The 25,084-nt window shown below is 38.8% G+C and overlaps 4 protein-coding genes and 1 long non-coding RNA gene across 5 annotated transcripts; 4 read left to right on the plus strand and 1 right to left on the minus strand.

Annotated features, from left to right (window-relative positions):
- The first annotated feature begins 1,531 nt into the window (after nucleotides 1-1,531).
- On the plus strand, nucleotides 1,532-2,867 carry LOC116650334 (uncharacterized). Its single transcript, XR_004303309.2, has 3 exons — nucleotides 1,532-1,669; nucleotides 1,730-1,819; nucleotides 1,886-2,867. It is a non-coding gene; the product is annotated as an uncharacterized lncRNA (long non-coding RNA).
- A 47-nt stretch (nucleotides 2,868-2,914) lies between these two features.
- LOC6632483 (uncharacterized) lies at nucleotides 2,915-4,309 on the minus strand. Its single transcript, XM_002056260.4, has 2 exons — nucleotides 4,122-4,309; nucleotides 2,915-4,054 (listed from the first exon to the last, which is right to left on the minus strand). Exons 1-2 carry the CDS (start codon nucleotides 4,197-4,199, stop codon nucleotides 3,314-3,316), a joined length of 819 nt encoding a protein of 272 aa, XP_002056296.1. The 5' UTR covers nucleotides 4,200-4,309; the 3' UTR covers nucleotides 2,915-3,313.
- A 9,611-nt stretch (nucleotides 4,310-13,920) lies between these two features.
- Ttc26 (tetratricopeptide repeat domain 26) lies at nucleotides 13,921-16,811 on the plus strand. The gene is made up of 5 exons (XM_002056261.4): nucleotides 13,921-13,999; nucleotides 14,078-14,230; nucleotides 14,293-15,168; nucleotides 15,363-15,823; nucleotides 15,878-16,811. The coding sequence occupies exons 1-5, from the start codon at nucleotides 13,997-13,999 to the stop codon at nucleotides 16,074-16,076; spliced, it is 1,692 nt and encodes a 563-aa protein (XP_002056297.3). The 5' UTR covers nucleotides 13,921-13,996; the 3' UTR covers nucleotides 16,077-16,811.
- Nucleotides 16,812-18,858: 2,047 nt separating this feature from the next.
- On the plus strand, nucleotides 18,859-20,302 carry LOC26530512 (uncharacterized). Its single transcript, XM_015170762.3, has 2 exons — nucleotides 18,859-19,852; nucleotides 19,931-20,302. Exons 1-2 carry the CDS (start codon nucleotides 18,955-18,957, stop codon nucleotides 20,092-20,094), a joined length of 1,062 nt encoding a protein of 353 aa, XP_015026248.1. The 5' UTR covers nucleotides 18,859-18,954; the 3' UTR covers nucleotides 20,095-20,302.
- A 655-nt stretch (nucleotides 20,303-20,957) lies between these two features.
- Nucleotides 20,958-22,175, plus strand: LOC6632485 (uncharacterized). The gene has a single exon (XM_002056262.2). It carries the CDS (start codon nucleotides 20,958-20,960, stop codon nucleotides 22,173-22,175), a length of 1,218 nt encoding a protein of 405 aa, XP_002056298.2.
- The last annotated feature ends 2,909 nt before the right edge of the window (nucleotides 22,176-25,084 follow it).

Consider the following 25,084-nt stretch of genomic DNA (forward strand, 5'->3'; position numbering starts at 1 on the left):
CTGCAATGTTTTGTGTGTTGCACATGGCGTATGGGTAATGTTTTTCAAATTGTTGCGGTCGCTTGTGTATTTGCCTCGTATTGTTCTTGTATTTGAACAGTGGCTTTGAATTGATTGCCAGATGTTGTTACTGTTGCTCTTTGTTGCTCTTTTTCCATTTGTTGTGAATGTTGCATGTTTTCCTGGGCCAAATGTTGTCAGTTGCGATTTGGGTTTCATATAGCACCGAGACGAGTCCAATTAGATATTTTGGCTTTTTGCAACAGTACGATTTCTATACTCTGATCAGTCAAACGTTTTGTTAAGTCAAATAGCTGGCTTTTATATTATAGTTTTATTTTTGCCAGAATAAACAATTGTTAAAAAATGTTTTTTTGGTTTTGCAAAACCAAGCGTGTACTCAAACCCTTTTACGAGCACGCTTTTATGAACATAACTCAAAACTAAGTCTGCATTTAACGGTTAAGTTTATTTTTCTTCTTGGTACTCAAAGCCTTTACTTTAAGTTAGCTTAAGTTAGGACAGGCACACTTCAATTTCGAAAGAGCCAACAGCTAACACTGCATTTAAACAACCACAGCATCAATAACAACAACAACAACAAGCATCACATACATCAACTGCTTACAACAAGAACGTCAGCCGTTGACAAGTGTCCGTTGCGGTTGTTCATGTTGTGTTGCTGTTGCATTTGTTGGCCCAGAGAGGCCGCGCGGTGTCTGGCAGTTGCCGCCGCAATATGGCTACCAAAAACTGCGGCATAGGCCACCATTTGCTCCAGTTCTGGCCACGGCGTTTCAGTACTGCAAGTCACGGACGTAACATTTTCAAAGCATTCAGCCAAAAAATAAACAAAATAAAACGTGAAAATAGAAATGAAAACAACAAATCGAACGGAAATCTGTGGCTTTGACTGAGCCGCGACATGGTCGAAAATTTTCAAGTTCGACAGCTTAATAGAATTACGGCCGCAGGCGGTCATCGTGTTTGGCAAGTGGGCGTGGCAGCGCCGCCAACGCCAGACATAAATAACAATTTATAGCCAAATGCCAGACGGCCAGGCAAACAAATAAACAGCTGCGTTAAGCTTTTTCACAGTCCACTCATAAAATATTTAATTGCAAGCGTTTTGACAAACGTTTTCGCTACGAATTCGTCCAGAATTTGTCTAGATTAGGAGAGTCTTGTATTAAAAGAAAAATACTTTAATTATTTATTACCAAGTAATACAATGAGATATGTTAAGATATAAGATCAGAAACAAAGAGATAGAATATTAATAGATTTGTATAGTAATGATTCTACTTTATACGAGATATGATCCGATCTAAGATCGGATATACAATTTGGATGAGATATTATTAGACTCTTTAGTGAACAATTTCTTAAAAACATTTTAACCTATTATTGTTTGGTATACTGTAGTCCTGCTATTAACCTTTAAAACAATACTGGAATTCAGTATTCCCATTCAGCTGAAGTGCTATGCTTTAATAATCAAACAACAGCTGAAATGAGATTTATTTCAAATATGTATAATAAAATATCAGAGTATTATAATTAATATCAGAGAATAATATAAGAAACCTCATCTGATATTCCGGCCACATGAAATTAATATATTATAGTCCCAATGGAAATTTGTGGTTTAACTGACTTAAAACTTAAAGTATATTAATATCAGATCCCATTCAATTGTTTTCTCAATCAAATCACTTACTTTATTAAGGTTAAATCCTATGCTAGTTATTAAGCTGTGTAAATATCTGATACGATTCAACTTTTCATACTAAGCTGGATGACTAAATCGTATATAAATGTAAGTATCTAAAGTGAACGTTTTTTTTACTTAAGCATAATCTGTTTTTCCACTTTAATCTTTTAGCTGGTGAAAGCGTTTTTCGAAACACTTGCAAACTTGGTTTTTACTTTTTGCTTTTTGCTTTCTGTTTTTTTTTTTTTTTGCATTTATAACCGGGAAAACTATAAAATGGCAGCAGACGCTGCTGAAGCACAGCCAAAATCTGTCAAACTCAAATCACAAATGCAGACAAAACTGACAAATGCGAATGGGCAGACAGTCATACGACAAATTGACAGACATCCAGACAGACATCCAGACAGAATTTCAGACAGACAGCTAGTTGTCAAACAGTGCAACAACATTTGCTTTTCATTGCCAAAAACTGTTGAAGGTTTGAAGATTGCAGTTGCCCTTAGGCCTGACATATAGTAGCATCTCGAAGATTGGGCTCTCTTCCGTTCTTGAAGGCAAACTCATTAACAAGTTGGCTCACAAAATGCCAAAAACTCGACGGTGGCCCAAGCTGTCGATGACTGGCGACAAGCTGCCGCATCAGCATCAGCAACAGCAACAGCAGCCGCAACTAATGGCTGGCTGCCAGTTTAATCGTTGCCTTTTGGTAGGAAGAGCTAACCAACTGCTGCAGCGAATGCTCGCACTCCGCAGCAGCGAGCCCTGTGTAGAGTTTTATTAAAAGCCAAACAGTCTGCGACATATGTATGTGTACCAGGCAGCTGAGACTGTCAAGACGGAAGGCGCAGACACGGGCTGATAAATACAGACAAATTACAGTCGTAGAGGCCAAGTACAGTGATGTCCATCAATGAAGGCCAAACTATCACTATTATATATAGTCAAAGCCAGGACAACTGTCAAAGCGGAAAGCGCAGCCACTGGCCATCAGTGAAAGCCAAATAACGAGCATTTAATATAATCAAAACAAAGAACTAAGCTTTCTAATGCAAAAGACATTTACTATCAAATAAACTTAATAAAATGTAATCAAAAAAAGTTAAGCTTTTCAAATTATCAACAGTTCAATGATAAAGAAAAATTCTATGTAAAGCGCGATTTTGCCATATTTTCTTGTATATAAATATTTTTAATAAATTCGCATTTCAATTATGTTTTATTTTCATGTGCATGTTAGTTAAATTATATTGTCCAATGTTAACTTGACAGCCGCTATATTTTCCAAAAGCCCATTCCATAAGAATGAACCGACATAATATACTTAAAATTTATTGATCACTTGATGTAACCTACAACCAAAATTCTTAAATTAACAATACTAGTTCAACGTATAGAGTCTCTACTGTAATGCCAATTGGAAGCCAACAACCGCGAAAATTATGTGGCACATGTGTTGTCAGTAAAATTGCCAGCTAGAAACTGGAAATTTCTTAAGTTCACAGTCGGATTTTTATTTTAGTTTAGGTTTTCTGACTGCCGGCTGGGTTGAAAGATGTGCGCAAATGTTCCAAAAACCCAACAACAGCTCGATACCATTCATTCACAGCAAATGCCGTGAGTGATGTTGCAAGTGCATTGACCCTGCGGACAGCAGCAGTGTCTCACAAAGGTGGTCGTATAGGGAAAGACGATTATACGCCAAATATCACCCAGTTCCAGGGTCTCATAGTGATAGCCATTCTGCAGCAGAGCGCGCGCCTGCCTCATGCCATAGAATGGCAGAATGGGCATCATGCAGACTTCGATACAGTTCACATAGAACTGAACGCAACTGACACGCGACGCGAGTGCATAAACGCTCGTGATGCTCTCATCGAATACGTGCACTGCATCAAACTGGGGCTGTTCGTGGACAAAGATATCGGCTGCTCTTCGTATGGTATCGAAACTCTTCAATGTGACAACACCTGTGGGACAGCTGCTAAAGAACAGATGCGTCACATTGTCCGTGACAATAATCGGACTGGCAATGAGCGGCGCATTTTCCTCGGGCGCAGCCACATATTTCACGCCGCCATACTCCAGTTCCTTTAGGGTACGCTCAAAGTTCGGATGCGTGGCCACGTGTGGCTTCACCTGATGGAAGCGATTCCGTACGCTCTCAATAAAATCATCGCGCACCGACTGGTGCACGGCCACACTGGCTATGGGAAAGGGCTCGAAGGGTTCGTGCATACGCTCCGCCAGGCAGTGCGCTGCCGTATTGAGATCCCCATTCTCGAACACGAACATGAAACGTGGACGCGTCCAGGTTTTCTTCAGTTGTAGCTGCGGTTTCTGCGCAAGTAATAAGAGTTGAGAGACCCCGTTTTTGATTTTTGATTCTGTACTGCTGCTTACTTACCCACTCAAATTTGGGCTTGTCGCCTCGCAAATGATGCACCAGATCGGAGGTTAAAAAGTTCGCAGGTATTTCGCACATTTTATTATCGATAGCTATCGATAATAGCAATAATTTAGAACGATAATTGGTTTAATACACAAACGTATTTTTAAATAAATAAGCTTCAATACAAAAGAGTATTGGTTGGTTGCTATGTGTATAAAATTAAAATACTCTCAATAGCTGAGTGTATTCATCTGGAGTTTTAAGCACAAAAACTATCGATTTTTCTTACTATCTAACAAGTTATCAATAGCCGTGCCCTTACTATAGGAGAGAGTATTAATTATCAAGCATTAACCAATCATTGAATCTCTTTAAAATCAACAACCCTAATCCGAACGACAATTGCTATTAGATAAGGCTAATACTATTGACTCTTTGTCAGCTATCTAACAAGCTGCTCTGTTCACACCAAAGCATCATCAGTGTTTTCTTAGACAACCACAAGTACAACAGCAAAAACAAGCAAATAACTACATGCAAGAGATATGTAATTTTCACAGCATGCTCCGAGGCGCATAAACAAGACGCAAGACAAACTCCCCGCCGCACACTTGAGGCGCACAAATCAAGCGGAGCGGCCCGCCAAGTGGCAAACCAAGGAAAACATTTCATCTACTTCGGGGCCTGTGGCCATGATAAGGAAGTATCTCAAGCTTACAAGACGGCAGCAGCAACAAGAACAACAACAAGAACGACAACAACAATAATGACAACCACCCAAGCACGGAGAGAGAAGACAATGCTAATGCCATTTGCTCAAGTGCCATCAGCTCGAGTGTTATATAAAGTCTAAACAAAGGTAATAAATAAGTTTTTTTAGGGCGCCCAAGTGATGTTGCTTCAAAATGGGCGTGGCACTGCTTAGCTCTTAAGCTGATAAAGCGGCGAGAGATGATGACCCCAGGCGTTGCCAAACTGAGACTTTGGCACTTGCCATACAAACAGTTGTAAAAAAAAGATTTTAAATAAAAATTTTTAGAATTTAAAGGATAAAGATGTGCATGCATAATAAAATTAAATCCTGACAAAAGCTATTAACATATTTTTACCTGTTTAAAATTGTTTTCAATTCAAATTCAATTTGAAAATTGTTCGCGGTTGTTTTGTGTGTGGTTGTGTGACAGGCAGACAGACAAAATAATTAAAAACCATTACAAATAATAAGCGGATAAATTTTTCAATAAATACAATATTGAGACAATTACATTTTTAAAAATGTTAAAGTGACGCTGGCAATGTTAAGGTTTAGTTGTATCTTTCAGTCTCAAAACTTGGCTCTTTAATTGGCCTTCACGCTAACCGCAATATTTTTTTTAAAATAGGTTTTCAAACAATTTACATACATGCTGGCCACTAAAGGCGAGGCAATGCACAATGAAACCGCAAACCAATAAAATATTTGTTTTGTAATTGCAGACATGTTAACAGTGTTAACAGCGTTGGCGTCTTTACAGGTATTTAACATATCATAAGCTTTTACAGCGTACATTATTTACATAATAATTATTTTCAACTCAAATTGACATAGAATTAAATTGTAATTGAAATCTATATAAAAATCTTCAAATAACACACAAATGTAACAGCAATGACATTCATGTTTTATTTTAAATATTAAGTATTTCCGCTGTTAAAATGAAAAATCACTCCATAGCTTTTTAAATATTCGATTCAATTATTTGTTTAAATAAATAATGCACTTGCATATATAAACTTAAATTCAAAATTTTGTTAAATATACATTTGTTGTAATTTGATTATTTTGACTGTCAGTTCAAATTGACCGACAACAAAACAACAAACATTTGAATTTTGTTAACAGAAGCTGACAAAAATTAAGAAAAAAAAGCATTCAAACTGGTTTCAACTAGTCGTGTTGCATTCAATTATTCATTTTGCATGCAATTTGAAATTTGAATTTGAAATTTCGCTCATGAAACATTTTAATTAAATTTCTGACCACATTCAAAACACACACAAGTACACACAAACACACACACAACTACCGCTTAAAGCCGCAAAAATTACGTATACGCTGCGTATTTGATATTAAATTAAAAAAGTTGACAGCGCGAAAAGTTAGCTTCAGCTCTTTTTCGGTCAGTTAGTTTGGCGCATGTATGCACAGAGTTTATATTTAAATGGGCTTTTTATTTTTATAAAACTCAATTTTTGAGTGTTCTAATGTCAGCTGCGTGTGTGTATGAGTGTGCAAATTAATGTTGTGGGAAACAGATCTCTGCTAAAAAATGACAAAACTCTGTAATTTTTATCACATTGCCAGCCAGTGCGCCAAATGCAATTCATATTTAATTGTTGGCCATGGGTCGACTATAATAACAGCGTGTAAGCAGTAACTGAGCAACATGCAACCTCTCTGAGCACCAACGCCGACGTCCCCGTCTCCCTCCCCCTCCATCTGCCACACACACACACACACAGCAGCCGGCAGCAGCCATAATGCACTTGAAAGATATGCAATAGCACTTATCGGAAGCGAATTGTGCGCGTATTTGACTGGCGAAAAGCAAATAAAATATGAAAATGCTTGGTGGCAAGCGTTAAATACATGCAAATGCTACCAGCCAAGGGTGCGTCTGCGTGTGCGTGTGTGTGTGTGTGTGTGTGTAGCTGTGCAGGCGCAGCGGGAGGCAATAGCATTGGATATTTGGGCGTGGCAAGCGCCGGAAGTGCAAATAACTGTTGCCAAACATTTTCGACGAAAAATGTGCGCATTGCATACGTTTCAGCAGGGAGTCAATGTAGTGGCAAGGCGCGGGTGAGGTGGGGTTAGTTATGGGGGCAACTGAGATTCTATGAGAGGGCTAAGGGGCAACGGATAGGGAGGGGGAGATACATAGTTATGTGCTCCTCCTGGCTGCTGGACCACTCGAGATCTGGCGTCGCTTGGTTCAACACGCCGCATGTTGCAATGCATGCAAACAAGATTTAACGATAAAATTTTAATTAGTGCATAAATGGGCGCTTGATTGTGTGGGCGTGTACAAGACTTGCAACCCAAACTCACTCACGCACACACACACACTTACACTCGCACTCACACTCACACACTTACTGCGGCTTTGGCGCATTTTGCTTTTATTTGTTTGCGCTTGCAGGCAACGCACATGCAGCGAGGCATATGAGTTGAACGGCAGCGGGACGACAGGAGGTTGTTAGAGGACTTGCAACAACTGGGATGTGCATGAAATTAAGCAATTTTGTGTGTTTGTGTGTGTGTGTGTGTGTGTGTGTGTGCGCATGAGATTGTGCAATATTTGGCTACAAAACCATTTGGACACGTTGCGTACTTTATTTAAGAATCCCTTGCTAATAAAAGTTGCTCGTCATTTAAGTTCTAGAAATTATTTACCAACTACTTTAGTTAATAATTCGGAAATTCGATATTAAATCAACAATTCCACAAGCTCTATGGAATTATCTAAGAAATGATGGCTCAAAAAATAAGTTGTGCGTTAATTTTTACTATTTATAACAGTAAAAGTTATTTAAGTGTTTTAAATATTTTAAAAGATTCCCTTATCGAATACTTTCTGCCAACCCACCGAGATCTTTGCAGCTGTATTTCCAAGTCCTCTTATTTTTTTTCCGTTAGTGCCAAGCCGTGAAAAGACGTGGTGAAATGTTCACAGCACAATGTTTGCATATTTGCGTTTATATTAGAAATCAGACACACACACACACACACACACACACATACCTGCACACTATTTCATGCATGATTCTATGGGTGCTTTGGGTGTGAATCCCATTGACTGCTTTGCACCGCTGGCCCTGGCAAAATACTCGCAGTAAAAATGTGAGTAAAAATACAGGTACGAGTATATATAACATGCAGCATACGATGGAACACAACAGCTCGACAGGTACTAACTTTATTCAATATTGTTGCATTTTTTCCTGCCCTTATTTTACCCTGTAGCAATTAAATGGTTAAATGGGGTATGTTGAATGATAGAAAGGCGCATGTAACCGAAAATTGTTGGGAGAGTTGTTACGAAATGTAGCAACGATTTCACAAAATGTTAGAGCTAGAGTCAGATGGTTTCTCTTGAACCTGCTACAAATCGAATTCATTTACAAGTATTATATTTCTATGCCCAAACTTTTTATGCAGAATTTTAAAAATATTATCTTAAAATTCTTTATCTTATATTCAATAATTATTATAATTATTTGTATTAAAAGTATTTTATTATATGGATAGAAATGTGAAATTAACAGGATATATTCTAGTCGATCAGTCACTCGCATTTTGACTTGTGCCTGGCCTGTTTGCTGCTGCCTCTGCTCGATGTCTACTTTTATTTATTTTAATTTTCCAGCTCGTGCTCTACGTATTTCTTCTTTACAGCTCGTCTCGATTGCTGCTCGACATGCACTTTGCATACATTTTGCTTTTACGATCTGATGCTGCGTTTAAATATTTAGAAGATAGTAAACTATGTCTGCCTGTTAGTGTGTGCGTGTGTGTTTGTGTGTGTTGCTATTGCTGTTGAAATATTTATTAGAATAACCAAAGGCCCGCCAGCATGTCAAAAAAGTCAAAAGTTGAGAGTCGAATGTGTTATAATTTGAATTTCTTTAAATATAAGCTTAAAGTCAATTTTTGACATGCACAAAACATTTTTTAATTGGAACAATTACAAAGTACTTTTCTCCTAAATAAAAAACAGCTACCTACTAAAAAAACGCATCAATTAAATACCCTGTAAAAAAGAGAGCATGCCTTTGCTCCGAACTTTCTTTTGTTAAATAGTTTTTGTGAATCAGCCTTGTAACTGATCAGCTTGCAATTTCCAGGCTTAATTGATAGGGTATGCGAAAATCGATCTGTCAAAATTTGGTTCAAACAGTTGAAGTCGCAGAACTTCAAGGTTCGATTGACTCTTTTTCCAACTTATGCCTGGTGTGTATAAAAATCTCGCTAAATACCTAAATACCTTTGACAAAGTTGTTGCACTCGTTTTGCATTAGTGCAGGGTAAACAGATACCGCACAAATCACAAAAAGCCACAGTCAGAACTGACATCCATGGATAAAATTGCACTTGAATTTGATTTAGATTTCGAACTTTGCCCTCGTCCTGGCTTAAAAGGCAAAATTTGTGTTTTAATTAAAATATGTAAATGCGCCAAATCGTACAAAATACACAAATTAGAGGGCAGAGCGCAGCCTGCAAAAACCCACAAAAATATTTCACACATTTACCAAAAACATTTTGCCAATAATGCAATCGCCACATCCACAGAGGCCACTCCACACACTTGAGTGTGTGTGTGTGTGTGTGTGTGTGCCTGCCCGTGTTGCGTTTTTGTGTGGATGTGTGTGTGTGTAAGTGTGTATGTGTGTGATTGGTTCTCACAGCTGCGTGTGTGTGTGTGTGTGTGTGTGTGTGTGTGTGTGTGTGTGTGTGTTTGTTAAACAAATTTTGGAAAATGGCTCGCATTAGGCGAAAATACCCAAACCACGAAACAATTTAGTTTATTTGCGCCTAATTGCAAACAACAGTTGCCTGATCGAAATTTAGGGCCCTCTGCCCCTCTACAGGGTCTCCGATTACCCCCACTTGCCCTTGCGCACAGTTATCAGTTGATTTTTGAAGGCTCTTTCCAATAGTGAAAGTGCTGAATCGAACATGCGCTGCTTTGAAGTATTATGTGTATTTAAGGGTAAACATTTCGCTGCTGGAATTAAAGGTCATATTGTTTGATAAGAAGTACATATGAAATAATTGAAGGTCATTTTACGAAAGGAAAATATTTCAACTCTGATACTCTAGGTCTTTAGCTTTATAACTCCGCTTTAAGTTCGTTGAAAAGCTTTGACAGATTGTTAACAAATATAAGTTCTCTCTAAGAAATAACTAATCTGCTTTGAGGTTTTATGACGTCATATTACGAAAGTATTTCAACTATAATACTCTAGGCTTTTAAACGTATGACTCAGCTCGTTGCCAAGATCTAATGTGCTTCCACAGCTATTTAAGAACCCAACAGATTGTAAAAAGTTATCGGCTTTAATATCAATATACTATATATCTCTAGGACTACCATATCTTGTCTGGTTAAAAACCCTTTATACAATTTAAAAATGAGTATTCTCTATAGAAAATAAATAATTATATAAAAAATTTTAGTTCCTAATAAATCCTATATAAATAATTATATAAGAGTCTAATTTGTGATTTGTAATGTACATTATTTGCAAAGCTTTAAATTAAACTTTATTGTGGTTGCATTGCTATTGAATAGTTTCAAGAAATGTTCAAAATTTTTGTTTTTGCATATTGCAGTTGTTTTTGTAGAGCAGTTTACTGTGCAGTTATTATGCATGCTTCAGTGGCATGCAACATTTGAGCTTCAGTAAAGGCAAAGCAATAACAACAACAGTAAGAACATCATCATGATCAAGAATAAATCGCCAAGATGTCCATTCTTATTTATTTTCGCATTTCGAGTGTTTAGTTTTCGCTTGAGAAAATCGCCATTTTCCTCAACTTTGTGTCAGAGCGAAAAGACACTATGCAAGCTGCAGGCTAGTGGGCATGGAACATGTGCCCAAGATACGAATTGAGGCAGGAAAGGCACTAAGTAAAAGGAGAAATACAAAGTGAGAGAAAAGCGGCTACAGAGACAGAGCGTGAGAGTACGCTAGAAAGAACTGAGCTCTGTCCTTGCCATTTCAATTTCCGTTTGAATTTTGCACTTCATTTCGCAAGTTCGCAATTTTCATGTGATTTTTTCTTCTACAAAAAATAAATAAAAAAAGAAAAAAGAAAAACTTAAGCAGGAGGAAAACAAGTTTGCCCAAGTGCTAGATGAGAACGGAAAGAGGCAATGCAAATACTCGAATATAAAAACAAAACAAAACAGAAATAAAACAAGCGTGAATCAAGCGAAGCCAACGAAGAGATGACAATAAATTGTCACTAGGTGCCTGCTTGAAGACCGGCTCCCGAGCCCCCCCTCCATCAACGTCCATGTCCATGTATTGAGGATTTGGTATATGGAAGCTGCTCTAAAAATGTAAACACGAACACAATGATAATGATGGAAAATCAAGGCCGAGCGAGACAATTGCACGTAGAGCAGCGCGTCGGCTGTCACGCCTTCGCAGTGAGGAATCTTCAACAGCATCCCCTCTCGAACCATCCTCCTATAGTCCGCCACGGCCCCTTGGTGCTGCTGTTTATTTGTTTGACAAATAACGAGCGCCATAATGAAGGAGGTGCAAATGATGTTGGCATTGTTTATTCGACTGCGAAATGTAATAGGCGCGCGGTGTCACGGGGCACCGACTTGCTTTTTATGGCTGATTTGACAGGAAACGGAAACGCGAAATTGCAAAAGCGCAATCAAGTGTAGCATAAACAAAGGCGCACTCTGAATACACAAAACGCACACACACACACACAAGAACTCTAGCACTGTGGGGCAGGCAACTAAAATGATTCAAGTACTCGTTACCGTTGCACAGCACTTGAAAATAAATTTGTTTCCACAATATCCCGCATTTGTATAACAAACATGGCTTTTGTTGTTGCTGCTGCTTATCATATTATTATATTGTAGGCAGAAGCAAACAGATTGCTTTCATTTTTATCTAGAGTTTTATATTCAATTCTCGTTGACATGTCGCGGTCGAAAGTAAATATGAGAATCTATTTTAGATTGTATATGAAACAAGTAAGAGGTTCTAGTCGGGAGCTCACGACTAGGGGATACCCTGAGCCCTCTTCTTCCAACACCAAATGCAAATATATACTATTCTAGAAGCTTCCTGTCTACTTTGGTCACTCTAGCTCTTATTATTTACTAAAATTTCCCAAAAACCAGGATGTCGATATCAATTCTTATCGATTACTTGGAATCGGGGCAAGTTATCGATTATCGGAAACAAACTCGATCTGCGCAGGCACTAGGAGGACCTACATTTAAAATATCAAGTCTCTAGCTCTTTGGGTTCTGATATCCTTGCATTCATACATACGGACAGACGGACGGACGCAAGAACAGACGGACGGACAGACAGACGGACATGGCTAGATCAATTCGACTGTTGATGCTGATCAAAAATATATATATACTTTATGGGGTCGGAGATGCTTCTTCTGCCTGTTATATACATTTGGATTTTCCACAAATACAATATACCCTTTTTATCCATTTTTAATGAGTTTAGTAAGGCAGTTATTATCCAAGTTTCAAACCCGCATACCTTGGGTAAAATTAAATTAATTGAGGGATGGTTTTTTGGTCTCGCTTATCCGCTGGTTTAATTTGTCAGTTGAATTCAACTCATTTATAAAACAAATATTTCGACTACTTTTTTGCACAAGTCATTTTTTCCTCATGCCTTACATATTCGTTTATTCACTTATTTTCTCAAGATTTATTTGCTTGAATGGACTTTATTTCTAAGTAGTATGACTTTATGTTTAAGCCCCTCGAAGCAGATAGTTGTAAAGTAGTTCTTCGAAGTTTGTTCGATTTTGCACATCTTTGCAATAATATGGAAAAAGCTGCCACAAAGGTGTCTATCGTTAGATGTGAAATACATTTAGCATTCTGCAATGTCAGCAGATAAAATCCAGCAGAAAAAATATAAATACAAAAAAAATGTGAACATTTTAAAAGCATTGCATGCGGCACTGCAAAGATGTGAGTGACGCACGCATTTTTCTTCAGGCTGACTGCATATTTATGAGTTTGTATGCCTTATAAATAAAGCAAGTGTGTCAACAATGCATTCCACTGACATACCTAAAGCCTTATTCTTGTTGGCTGAACTCACCTTAAGTGGAATACAAGTGAAATCTCGTAACGGAATACGAGAAATGGAATCTATTTTCCAAGTACCCATGTAATTGCATACCCTTTCAAATACCCAAAGTGTTTATGCTTTTAGCTTAAATTGAGACTAAGCAGAAGCTAAAAAACATTAACATATGTCAACTGTGGCATAACATCTGTAGATAAAAATGTTTCTGTTGGTAACATATGTTCTGTTAAAATTAACATGTGGCAAATAGTTTCGAGTAGTTAGATGTTAAATGTTAAAGAGCAGCGTAGAATCAGATATTAAATACATATACATATACATACCTATTTTTTAATTTGTTTATTTTCCATTAGCATTAACATTAACGATTAAATTAACATAAACATTAATATTTATAAAAAAAACATTTAACTATAAATAATTATATTAATAAGTTTTATATTAGCATTAAAATATATATTTTAACATTTAATATTTACTTTTATTCCATTAACACATATGATTACCTCGATTTGAATTTGTAAATTTAATAATCATCTATTAAGATTCACAGATGTCCCTGTAAAATTTGCTATTACATTAACAGTTGCAGATCATGCTGTTGATATAATAAAACTATAAAAATAAAAATAAAATTTTAAAAATTTGATTAACTATTTGGCTGCGTCGCAAACTACCTAACATAGTTAAGTGAAGTATTTGGTCATAGTGTACACGCATAACGCATTTGACGCCTCAGCAAGAAAATAACTGAAAAAGCAAAAATAAAAACAAGAAACAGGACACAGGCAAGAAATGAAAATAAGACCAAGAATTGCGTATAGCATTTGCATGGGCTGTTAGGGCAGCAACAGTTGGCTCCGGGTGCAGTCGAGCATGGGATCTGCTTTATCGACGCTATGTTGGTTGCCAAGCAACCATAAACGCAATCGTAACGGTAACCAAGCGCCCAAGCGAGGACAACAGAAAAGAAAAATAAAAACCAGAGAACGCAATAGACAACAAAGTTCGGTCTAAGAAAAAAAATGGTAAGAAATGCAGCTGCAAATAGTAAAAGATACTAGAAATGCATGAGATACTTGAGTTCCTTGAGTTACATACTTCAGATACTTTCGCGTGGCAAAACGGATTCGGCCAGCTCACGGCATGTGGCCAGTGGAGGTGGCATGCCACAGCAACAGCGAAAAACACCAGCGCCGGCAACACTGGAGGATTTCATCATCAGGCGTGACTATACGGGCGCTCGCGCCTTTCTGGAGGTAAATGGAAATACAGCTTTTCTCTAAGTATCTCAATTGGTTATATTTCCGCTCACTGCCAGTACGCCAATGATGAGCACGAGGAGGGCGAGGAAGCGGCTATGAAAAATGAACAGCAGCAGCAGCAAATCGATCAATGGATTGCCTATTGCAATTTTCATTTGGGTGATTATCAACAGGCTCTAAACCAATACCAGGCACTCAAGGATCCTCAATTGTCGCTCAATGTGGCCGTCTGCATGTTCTATTTGGGCCTCTATGAGGAGGCGCAACAGCTAATGGAGGGCACTGCGAATACGCCACTGAAGCAGCGTCTCCTCTTTCATCTCGCCCACAAGCTGGGCGATGATCAGCAGTGGGCGGAACTGTTGGATGTGCTGCTCAGCACACCCAGCGTGGAGCAGCAGCTGAGCCTGGCCTCGATGCATTACATGCGCGACCATTACCAGGAGGCCATCGATGTGTACAAGCGGGTGCTGGTCGACAACAAAAACTATTTGGCCATCAACGTTTACCTGGCCTTGTGCTTCTATAAGCTGGACTACTATGACATGTCCCAGGAGGTGCTCGATGTGTATCTCAGCCAGCACAGCGACAGCACCATTGCCATCAATCTGAAGGCCTGCAATCGCTTTCGCCTTTTCAGCGGACGTGTCGCCGAGCAAGAGATCAAAAATATTGCCGATAATGGAACATTTGGTGCGGATTTAATACGCCACAATTTGGTGGTTTTTCGCAACGGTGAGGGTGCTCTAAGGGTGCTGCCTGGTCTCCTCAATATTGTGCCCGAAGCGCGCCTCAATCTGGCCATATACTATCTGAAGCAGGGCGAAGTGCAGGAGGCGCATGCCTTAATGAAGCAACTGCAGCCAACATCGCCGCATGAGTACATACTCAAGGGTGTGGTCCATGCGGCATTGGGACAGCAATTGGGTTCGGTAAGTTCTAGTATAAAATACCCCTCTCCAAGAAGTAACTTTTTGCTAATAAGTAATATTGCCCCCATATAGTATTTTCCACTTCTTTAATTTTATTTTTCGATTATTTTCCTAGCAAAAAATATTATAGCCCACAGTAAAGTCCACTTAAGCCCCTAAAATGCAGCGCACACTAATTATACTCGTATTTGCAGAAGGAGCACATTAAGACGGCCCAGCAAAATCTACATCTTGTGGGCAGCTCAGCCACCGAATGCGATACGATACCAGGTCGTCAGAGCATGGCCTCGGCATTTTTCCTATACGAACAGTTTGAGGAAGTGCTTGTGTATATGAACTCCATACGCAGCTACTTTGTGAACGATGATGTGTTCAACTATAACTTTGCCCAGGCCAAATGTGCAACGGGCTACTACAAGGAAGCAGAGGAGCTGCTGATACAGATCAGCGATATGGATATAAAGAATCAGCACACCTATTGCATGATCCTGTCCAAGTGTCACATACACTGCGCGCAGCCAGAGCTGGCCTGGAATGTGTTCATTACACGGGACACAAATGCAGAGGCTTTTCTTTTGCTTCAGCTAATTGCGAATGAGTGCTACAGATGCGAAGAGTTTTGGGTGGCTGCCAAAGCATTCGATATGCTGGAAAAGTGAGTATTAAAACTATCTGTATTTATAAATGTAACAAAATGTTTCTCGAACAGACTTGATCCCAGTCCAGAGAACTGGGAGGGCAAACGTGGCGCTTGCGCTGGTGTCCTCTATGCAATGGCAACCAAGTCACTTCGTGGACGACCGCCAGGTGGCATTTCTGAAGTGATTGGGTTGCTGCGTGAATCATCTAATTCGCAGGCAGACTCCATGATTAAGACGATTCGAAAGCACATAGGTAGTTTTAAGTAAATGCAACAAAACAGGTAATTGTAATGAGGAGCATACTTTACTACAGATAAACTAATTTAATCAGAAAACTTGTATTTTATTTCTAATGTCTTATACAAATACAAATGTTAACAGAGCAGACCACTTATTAATGCAGCGCAGTCCACTTAACAGTTCTTTTTGAAAGACCAAAACCTACAAATGTTAAGAGCAGCACATAATTTTCTAACAGCTGTTAATTCTCTCCTTCATACGCCCATCGGTTAAACATAGCAAAGAATTGTTTTAATTCGTGCTACATTTTATTGCATATGTTGGCAAGACTATCTTACTAACAGCGCATCATATAAAAAGTGACTTTTATATTAATATAAAAATATCAATACTTGCGCGTGAATATCGCACAAACACCCACAACTACTAAGAAGAAATGCAAATGTTATTAACAGCGTGTTTTAACCTGATGGCCCCACAAGTAACATGGAACTGTCATTAACATCTCGTAGTAAATGTAAAGCTGTAAAGCTTAACAGACTAATATTATAAGCTGATACATTAAATTTGACTTTAAAAAAGAGCCCTGATTTGAATCCCAACCACTTAAAATGTATTTACTTAATAAGTATTTTCCAAGTTTCCAAAGCAATATGTCGTATGTAATTTCACACAAACACACTTCACTTGATTAAGTGCAGCTGGTAATTAATACAATAGAAATTTGTCAAAAGTTAGTTAAGGATGGACCAAAAGTTTGCATGCCCTACCACTTAATAAATCTCTCATAATTATTTTCAAAAACTAATTGATTATTAATGAAATAGAATGCCATCTTCTGTTCGTTTACGGCATTGCTGTTGCTGCGTTCAATTCCCCAGTGAGGTAATTAAGCCTAGGCTCTGTCTCCCTCTGTACTATCTATCTCCTGCACTCTTGCGTATCTACGCCTGCATTTGCCTTTGTCTAATTTGTTGGCCATTTGCCTGCAGGACGAAAGGGCCAGCAGCAACTGAAAGCAACGCATAATTAATGCGATTAGCAAATGCGAAAGTATGTCGGTAATAACAACAAGCACAATGCTCAATACGCGACAGCAAAGCCAACTTAAATGGTAAACTATTGACAATGCATGACTACCTAAATACACTTCCCATCGACTAAAGGCGATAAATTGTTATCGAAAAGAAAGCTAAATCTCGGTTCACAGCCTAAAGAATCAACGAAGAAGTTAAAAACTATGTTATTTGTTGCAAAAGCCCAGAGCAAAAATGATTATAAATGCGGCACGAAGAAGAATCAATAAAACACAAGGAAAATAAATAAATAAATAGGTAACAGTCTATTGACTGCAAGAACGCATGTTGCCAGGACTTTATGTAAAATTTCTCAACAAATATTATCGAATATTGTCTGCCTACTTATAATATAATATAGTTAATATTGGAATAATCGGAGAAACTATGTATTCAAGTATACGTGCACTGTGCGTTACAACCTTCACAGCATGTTGATATGCTCCTAGAAAGGACGCTTCTAAGGCAAACGCATGATGCTCACTGTAGAGGGCCAACCAGCGGAAATGTGTCGCAGCCATTTTGTCTAATTGGCTTTGGTACAAAGTAGAGATAAACCGGAAATGGCGCAGCATTTTCTGAGCAATAGTCGAATTTTTTTTTTTGGCAACACTTTTGCTAATTAGTTGAACAAATATTTAAAGAGCAGTTGCATTAAACTTAAAGGCAGATGTGGCTGCCATTTTTTCAGTGTTTTGTTCTTTTTTAATCCTTGCTTAAAAAACTTTGACCTAGCCATAAATCAACCAGCTGCAGCTCTTAACAATTCCATTAGAGAATTAAAAGCAAAGGGAACTATTCACACAAAAAACGAAAATAGTTATTAAATATTTCCTTGGCCCGATTGTTGAGAAAACTCGTATAGCCGCACCTACAAACCGTTTCCCCGCACACTGACACAAAGTTTTTCCAATGCTCTTTCACTGGTTTGCTTAATTTTCTTAACTTTTTTTTTACTTGTGTCCAAAAGTTTTGTATATTTTACTGTGCGATGCGTGTGAAAAAAATCAAATACTGTTTTTAGCCCTTGCGAAACTATTAATTTGCATGATTATCGCTTAAGCATAAATTCATTTAAACGGCATTGTCGTTAGCAGGCACACACACACACACACACACACACACACACACGGCGGCAAAATGGCGGGTTTTACCTTGGCTTTCAACTTGCTCCAAGTAAACAAACTTTTAAATTCCATTAAGTGCAATAAATTTTGCAACTGATACAAGGCAAAAGGCAACGGTAAAGGTAAAGGCAATGCCAACACTGGCAAAATCCAGCTCGCACAGCGCACTCTGTCGGCCATTATCGGCAACTTCTTTGGTGCCAGTCACCATCGTTGGGCGCCTTTAACCGTTGTGTGTACAAAGTTTAATTAGGCGCAGCATCTCATTAAGTTACTCCTAAATGTGCATTTTCCAGCACTGAAAAGCGGGCGCTGCGTTTCCACAATAGATTTGCTAGAGAAGCTTTGCGAAAAGTATGGCTCTTGATTATTATAAATTTACAAATATTTAAATTTTAGATAAGGCATTCACTACTACAAGTCCGAACCGATTTAGAATATGGGTACATGTATATAATATGCTCACGCATTTACCTTGACTGTCATTCATTTTTTAAATTGAATTAACAAATACAAAAATTGACAATTGCTGCGGAGTTTGAACCAGCCACCTCGCTCTAATTTTGTAATCGAGCAAGCCTTTTACCAAATATCACAAAACATTCACAAGGTTATTCCACACAAACTGAAACGCATTCACTTTCAGATCGTACTGTCTTAAATACAATTAAATTCCAAGTCATTTTACAAATTTCTAGCCTAATGGAAGAAATCTCATATTCGGAACTCATTAAGGATAGCATAAGGTTACATTTTGAGCAAAATGAAGATCTGAATAGAATGAGAAGCGGCCTGCATGTGCAGGCAATGAAGATGCTGCACGAGCTGACAAGAATGGAGAAGGATGAACCGCCATGTGCCAGCAATTTGGAACAGCGTGGAATGCTGCAGCTACTCAATTATCTGATTGTCGACTATTTTAATTGGCATGGCTTTCGGAATACTCTCGAAACATTTGCGCTGGAAACGGGCGAAAAATCGCGGCCAAAACCACGCGAAAAACTTCAGCGGGAACTAAACGGCAAATTCGACCACTTGAATCTACCCATCTTGTTACAAATGCTGCTGAAGGAAACAAATAAAGAAGATAACAGGATGCTCAACGAGAGTAAATGGGAGCATATTTCAAAGAAGGCATCTTCTATCCCAAAGAAATTAAAAAAATCACATGGACGCCGACGTGCTGTAAAAGATGTCTCGGGTCAAGCAGAACAGCCACGCAAACAGGTGGAAAAAGATGCCATATGCCCTGCTCCAGCTGAGGAAAACACTAGCAACAAGGAAATACAAAATAACGCCAGCGTCGTAAAGAGCAATAGTTCAGATATGGAAAGCCCAAGCAAAGTGAAGAACCTGAATAAGCCAGGGGACAAAGATACTCTACCCAAGGATTCTTCGGGCACAGTGGAGATCTTACAAGATTCCAGGCAAGTGGTTGAAGATATTCCAGCCAAGCAAATTTTGAGTCAATTCACCATGATAAATGTTACGCCGGCTAAGGAAATCCAAGGGGAAGCAAACAACTTACGGCAATCTAAGGAAATCCCAAAGAAAATGAAAAACTCACTTGGAATTCATCAATTGATAAAGAAAATTCATAGTAAGGACAGCCCCATAAATGTGGACAAATTGCAAAATTATAATTACAATTATGACCCTGTTATGAAATCCATTTCAGTTAAGAAGCCGTCAAAGAATATTACAAATGTGAATGTGAAAAACTTGAATGGAACTGAAACAAGTGCTTCCTTAAATGTTATCAATAAGCGAAAAAACAAATTTAATGTACGGCAAAGAATGATTGAGCCCGAGGTCCAAAGTCAATGTTTCAGGGCCCCCTAAAATCTCATTAATAATTTTTGATTAAGCACCTTTTACCATTGTCTGTACAACTAGGCATTGATACTCGGAAATTACTCTCTTTCCGAAAGTTGGAGAAGTTGGGAGAAAACTTTTTGAAACATGTTTGGAAAATATTGTTTGCATTTTATGAAGTAAAACAAAATATATATTAATCTAATGTTGCCATATTAAAAAAACCTTATTTTGAATATCCTGGCAGATCTAAATCGAAGTGGGCATTATTGTTAATCTATAGATACACTTGCTGCCTGTTGTTAAAGTTAGATTCCTACTAACTATTTTAAGCAAATAGTTGTGTTCTTATAAATCATGAAGCTTAACAGTTACATGAGAACGGTATGAGTTATCGATAACAATTTCATTTGTATATTTATGCAACATAATATCGGAGAAGCCTTTTTCCAATAAACGCTGCGTATAAAAACGGCCTCTCCATGCACTTCTCACAGCATCGGGCTAACCCTTAAAGCGGTCACTAAACTACTTCAGCCCGTCGTTTAATGCACTTTGACACCAAGACTCTTCAGACATATCCGAAAACTTGGCAGCGATGTGCAAAAGTTTAGCTAATGGCTAATGTATGCAGCCTCCAGCTCAAGGTTATCTGCATGATTAACGAGCTACAGCCTTTAGCCGTTAAACTTTGTAGACGAAAAGAACAAAAAAATTGAGAATCTAACTAACTGAGTAAACCTTTTTTCAAGATTCATAACATAATGGGCCCAAACTGGTTTCCATACGGTCAAATAGCAATTTGAGTTCAGACTGTTAGCTCGTAAAATACAAATAAATCAAATTCGTGGTCGCCATACAAATTTTCATTGGTGTATTTTATTTCAATAATGGAAAACAGCTCATATTCACAGATTATTGAGGATAGCATAAGATTGCATTTCGAACGAAATGGAATCTTGGACGAGATGCGCAGCGGACTGCATGTGAAGGTCCTTAAAATGATGCGTGGAGAAATGGATCTGGGAAGGGACGAACCGCTCTGTGGTGGCGATATGCAGCAACGGGGCTTGCTGCAGCTGCTCAACTACCTGGTGGTGGACTATTTCGCCTGGTATGGCTACAAGCATACCCTGGAGACATTCGCACTGGAAACGGGCGACAATGGCCAAGAGAAGCCGCGTGAAAAGCTGCAGCGCGAATTCGGTGACGACTTTGACAACAAGGATCTGCCCATCCTCCTGCAAATGCTGATGAAGCAGACCAACAAGACGAATGATAATAAATTGCCCAAGGACAAGGTGGAACGTATCGAAACTAAGCCACAGGCAAGCCCGACAAAGAAATTACCGGTAGCCAGAACTGTGGTAAAGGATATTCCACCTGAGGGCAATACAAGCATAATAAAGAAATTCCTTACACAAAATCAACCCGAGAATAATTCAAGTAAACAAATAAAACTCCACACGACCAGTCCACTTAAAAAGGCTATAAGAACTCCACTTGCCAAGGTGAATGTGCGGCAAAGTATGGTCGAGTCTGTGAAGCGAGCACAAAGTCCTAAATATGCGAAACGCAAGATAAATACAACGGCAGGCTCAAGAAAAACCGACTATGAATCAAGTTCTCAAGCATCCGAAGAAGAGTCTGGCTCGGATGATGGTGATACATCCTATGATAGCGATGCTTTTGCCGAAATACCCAATAGGTATTACTATCGCGAGCAAGAACCACCCGAGAAGATATATCCAGATGGCTTTGGCGAGGAGGGTCCTTACGAGGGTCCCAGTCAGTCGAAAGTGCACAATCAGCTGAATTCACGAAACATTGTGAAACGAAAGCCCTTAAGGATCTATGAAATGCAGAATGACATTGACAAGGAGAAGCCACATTGCAGCAACAGGGATAATGGCAAGCCCAAGGCCAAGTCTTCGGGTCAAAATACACCAAAGCGTAACAAATGCTTGTTTCAATCGCAAAAACATATTATTTCCTCCAACAATGACCTGCATATGCCAGTTAGTAAGCCGAAATGCCCCGAAACTATGGTTGGCAACATGCAGGAGAGCACCGACGACAGCGATGAGGATAGCGATGAGTACCTATAACTAAATTTATTGTTTGATACTACCAATTCAACAAAATCTAGCTGTTTTTCTAAGTCTTTTTAGAGAGACAAATAAATCTTTATACGAAATGACATATAATAAAAGCTCACGAGGGACTCTAGTTCATACAATTGATCCGAGTTCAAATCTTAAGTTTGTAAAAGGTCATGCGGCTTAGACCATGTCACCTACAGATATTATTTGATATAAGGAACTTGTACTAAAACTAATTGTTAGATAAACAAGAAAAAAAGACTAACTACGGCACGCCGAAGATCTAATACCCATACAGACCCAACCTTTTCATACTGCTTATAGTGCTTTGCCCGTATCTAAGAAGCAGAGGGAAAATAGTTGATGCCCAGTTTGAGCAAGATATCTTGATATCTGACAAAAAAGGTTTTTAATCAAAAACCTAGTTTACGACCGATCGTTTCTATGGCAGCTATATGATATAGTCGTCCGATCCAGCTGGTTTTATGTGGACATATGTCCTGCGTGCCACAGAAAGAGGGACTTCTGCAAAGTTTCATTACGATAGCTTCAAAACTTTGAGAGACTAGTTCGCATAGAAACAGACAGACGTGCAGACGGACTTGGCTATATCGACTCGGCTGTTGATGCTGATCAGGAATACATATACTTTATGGGGTCGGAGATGTCTCCATTCATTTCAAGACAAAATTATAATACCCTCTGCAAGGGTATGCAAATAGCTATATGATACCATTAAACTCTCTACCACGAAAAAATCTATCGAATTAAACTTGTTCTGCAAGTGCATTCAATGGCACTTATATAAATATATTTTACCCTTTTATTTAACATTGCATCGCTCAAGTAAGCAATTAGTGAATTAAATATGAAAACGCAAACGTTTTCATGTTCATTTTTGCATGCATAAACATAAATACACTTTATAGCCTTTTTACCTTTTATTGGGCCGAGATGTACATACATTTTAACGAGATGTACATACAAAATTAATGTATGTGTGCAAATTAATGTATTGTATTGATGCTGAGGAAGAATAAATATATACTTAATGGGATCGAAGATGCTTCATTCGACTTATTGAATATTAAATATATATTCGGGTTAAGGCAATAACTAAGTTTTCATTCATTCATAAGGGAATTGTATGTTAAACCCAAAAGGAGGAGGCATAGTAAAATACTGTGAATTGAACTATAGAAAATTTGTTTTTAAGATTCCTAATTTACCTTCGTGCTTGAACTTGCCACAGCTTAACGAGGCAGCACACTCTTAAGCAAAAAGAAAAATAAAACAACCATATCTGGATATGGGAATGATTGGTACAACTGCGCTTTTTGCTTTTCTTTTACGCGACCAGAGCTATTAAATATGCGCAGCACAAGCCGGACCAAAGTGACAGCAATTAGTGAATGCCTCGTGGCTAGGTAGCAGTTGGAGAAAGGGGTTGGAGATTTTGGGTTGGTTTGGTTTCCATTATAATTGAAATCAATATTCGAGTACACACAACTGTCTGAGCGGAGAGTGCAGCAAATGGCAAATGAAACGGATGCTGTGTATCAATTGAATTGCATTAATATGTCGTGCGAGTCTTGACACCATTAATTACATGACCAATGAGTCAATATTATGACAGTTTGCAACTGAGACCATTGAATACAACAATGGCGATGACGATGACGTTGCCAAAGCCGCAGCCACAAGAACAACAAGGCGAACAACGTCCTCAATCAATTAATTAGGCGCCTTGCTTGGGTCAGCTTTTGGTGGCAGAGCCTTTTGGGCCTACTTGGCTATTTGATTAATTTAATGCAAATGTGCAGCACAAGAGACACAGAACGCATATAATTGCTTATAAAGGACTAATAATTAGATAATGGTACGAAGAATGCATACAAAGATGGTACAAGTACCACACTCTCCTCTCTCCACACACCAAAGCTCACCCATCTCAATTATCTATCTGAGAGATCTGTTGGAAGATCATATGCTGAATTTCAGTGTTTATCTTTTATAACAGTTATCATCTAAATTTGCAACAAACTTGAGTAAGAGTAAGGTGTATAAAGACCCTAGTTCTCCAAACTAAATATTCAAACTCAGTCAACGAGGCCAAAAGGTGCCTCCTGTCTGCCGAAAAATATGCGTATGAGAAATCGTGGTTTTAAATCATCTATTAATTACACGTTAACAATGTGAATATTCACACAAGTAAAAGATATCAGATATCTACGGCCCAAACGAGTTCCTTCATCTTACGACAGCCTGGAAAAGCCTGCGAAAAACTGATGCACAATAACCCTTCGGCGTGTGAACGCTTCGTAATCATCATTTGGCGTATCCGAATAAGAAATCACGTTCGCTGTGCTCACATGTCAACAGCACGATGACCACCCAATGTCATTTCTGTACTTTTCACCATTTTCCATTTCCCAGTGCCACATTGCCACGCATGCCACTAATGAGGCTCGTTAGCGTGGTCGGTTTGTCCAGCGCGAGAGTTGTGGATCTGCTTCTGCCGCCTCGTAATGTATGCAATTCGCCAAATTGTACAAACGTACTGGGCAAATCGATAAAGTCATTTGGGCATTGCAAAACAAACGACTGGCAGCGGATAAACCCGAAGCTGGCAGCAGTTGTTGTTGTCCCAACGGCCCCGATCTCTCTTTCCAGCAGCAGCTGCCCGCGAAATGTGCCACCACCAAATGTTGGCCACATAATTTTGTTTGGCCGCAGCAGCACGTACCAGCAGCACATTGCATTGACTGTCGGACTGACTGACTGGCAGAGTGACTGACTGTCTGGCTTGCCAGCAGTGGAAATTGTTCGAGCTTGTCCAGTCCAGCCCATCGCCAGTTGCCTAATTGCAGCACCATCTTGCGGTTATGCGTTCTACGTGCGTTTGTCGCACGTTC

Source organism: Drosophila virilis, chromosome 2, assembly GCF_030788295.1.
Source record: "Drosophila virilis strain 15010-1051.87 chromosome 2, Dvir_AGI_RSII-ME, whole genome shotgun sequence".
In the NCBI taxonomy this organism is placed as follows: Eukaryota; Metazoa; Arthropoda; class Insecta; order Diptera; family Drosophilidae; genus Drosophila; species Drosophila virilis.

What these genes read in the sequence shown, in the direction of transcription:
- LOC6632483 (XM_002056260.4), bottom strand. Translation starts at nt 4,199, where the DNA reads ATGTGCGAAATACCTGCGAACTTTTTAACCTCCGATCTGGTGCATCAT. An exon ending in ACAAGCCCAAATTTGAGTGG is followed by an intron (nt 4,055 to 4,121) that starts GTAAGTAAGCAG and finishes TTACTTGCGCAG; the next exon opens with AAACCGCAGCTACAACTGAA.
- Ttc26 (XM_002056261.4), top strand. An exon ending in GCGCTCGCGCCTTTCTGGAG is followed by an intron (nt 14,231 to 14,292) that starts GTAAATGGAAAT and finishes GCTCACTGCCAG; the next exon opens with TACGCCAATGATGAGCACGA. An exon ending in GCATTCGATATGCTGGAAAA is followed by an intron (nt 15,824 to 15,877) that starts GTGAGTATTAAA and finishes TTTCTCGAACAG; the next exon opens with ACTTGATCCCAGTCCAGAGA.
- LOC26530512 (XM_015170762.3), top strand. Translation starts at nt 18,955, where the DNA reads ATGGAAGAAATCTCATATTCGGAACTCATTAAGGATAGCATAAGGTTA. An exon ending in ATTGATAAAGAAAATTCATA is followed by an intron (nt 19,853 to 19,930) that starts GTAAGGACAGCC and finishes AATCCATTTCAG; the next exon opens with TTAAGAAGCCGTCAAAGAAT.
- LOC6632485 (XM_002056262.2), top strand. Translation starts at nt 20,958, where the DNA reads ATGGAAAACAGCTCATATTCACAGATTATTGAGGATAGCATAAGATTG.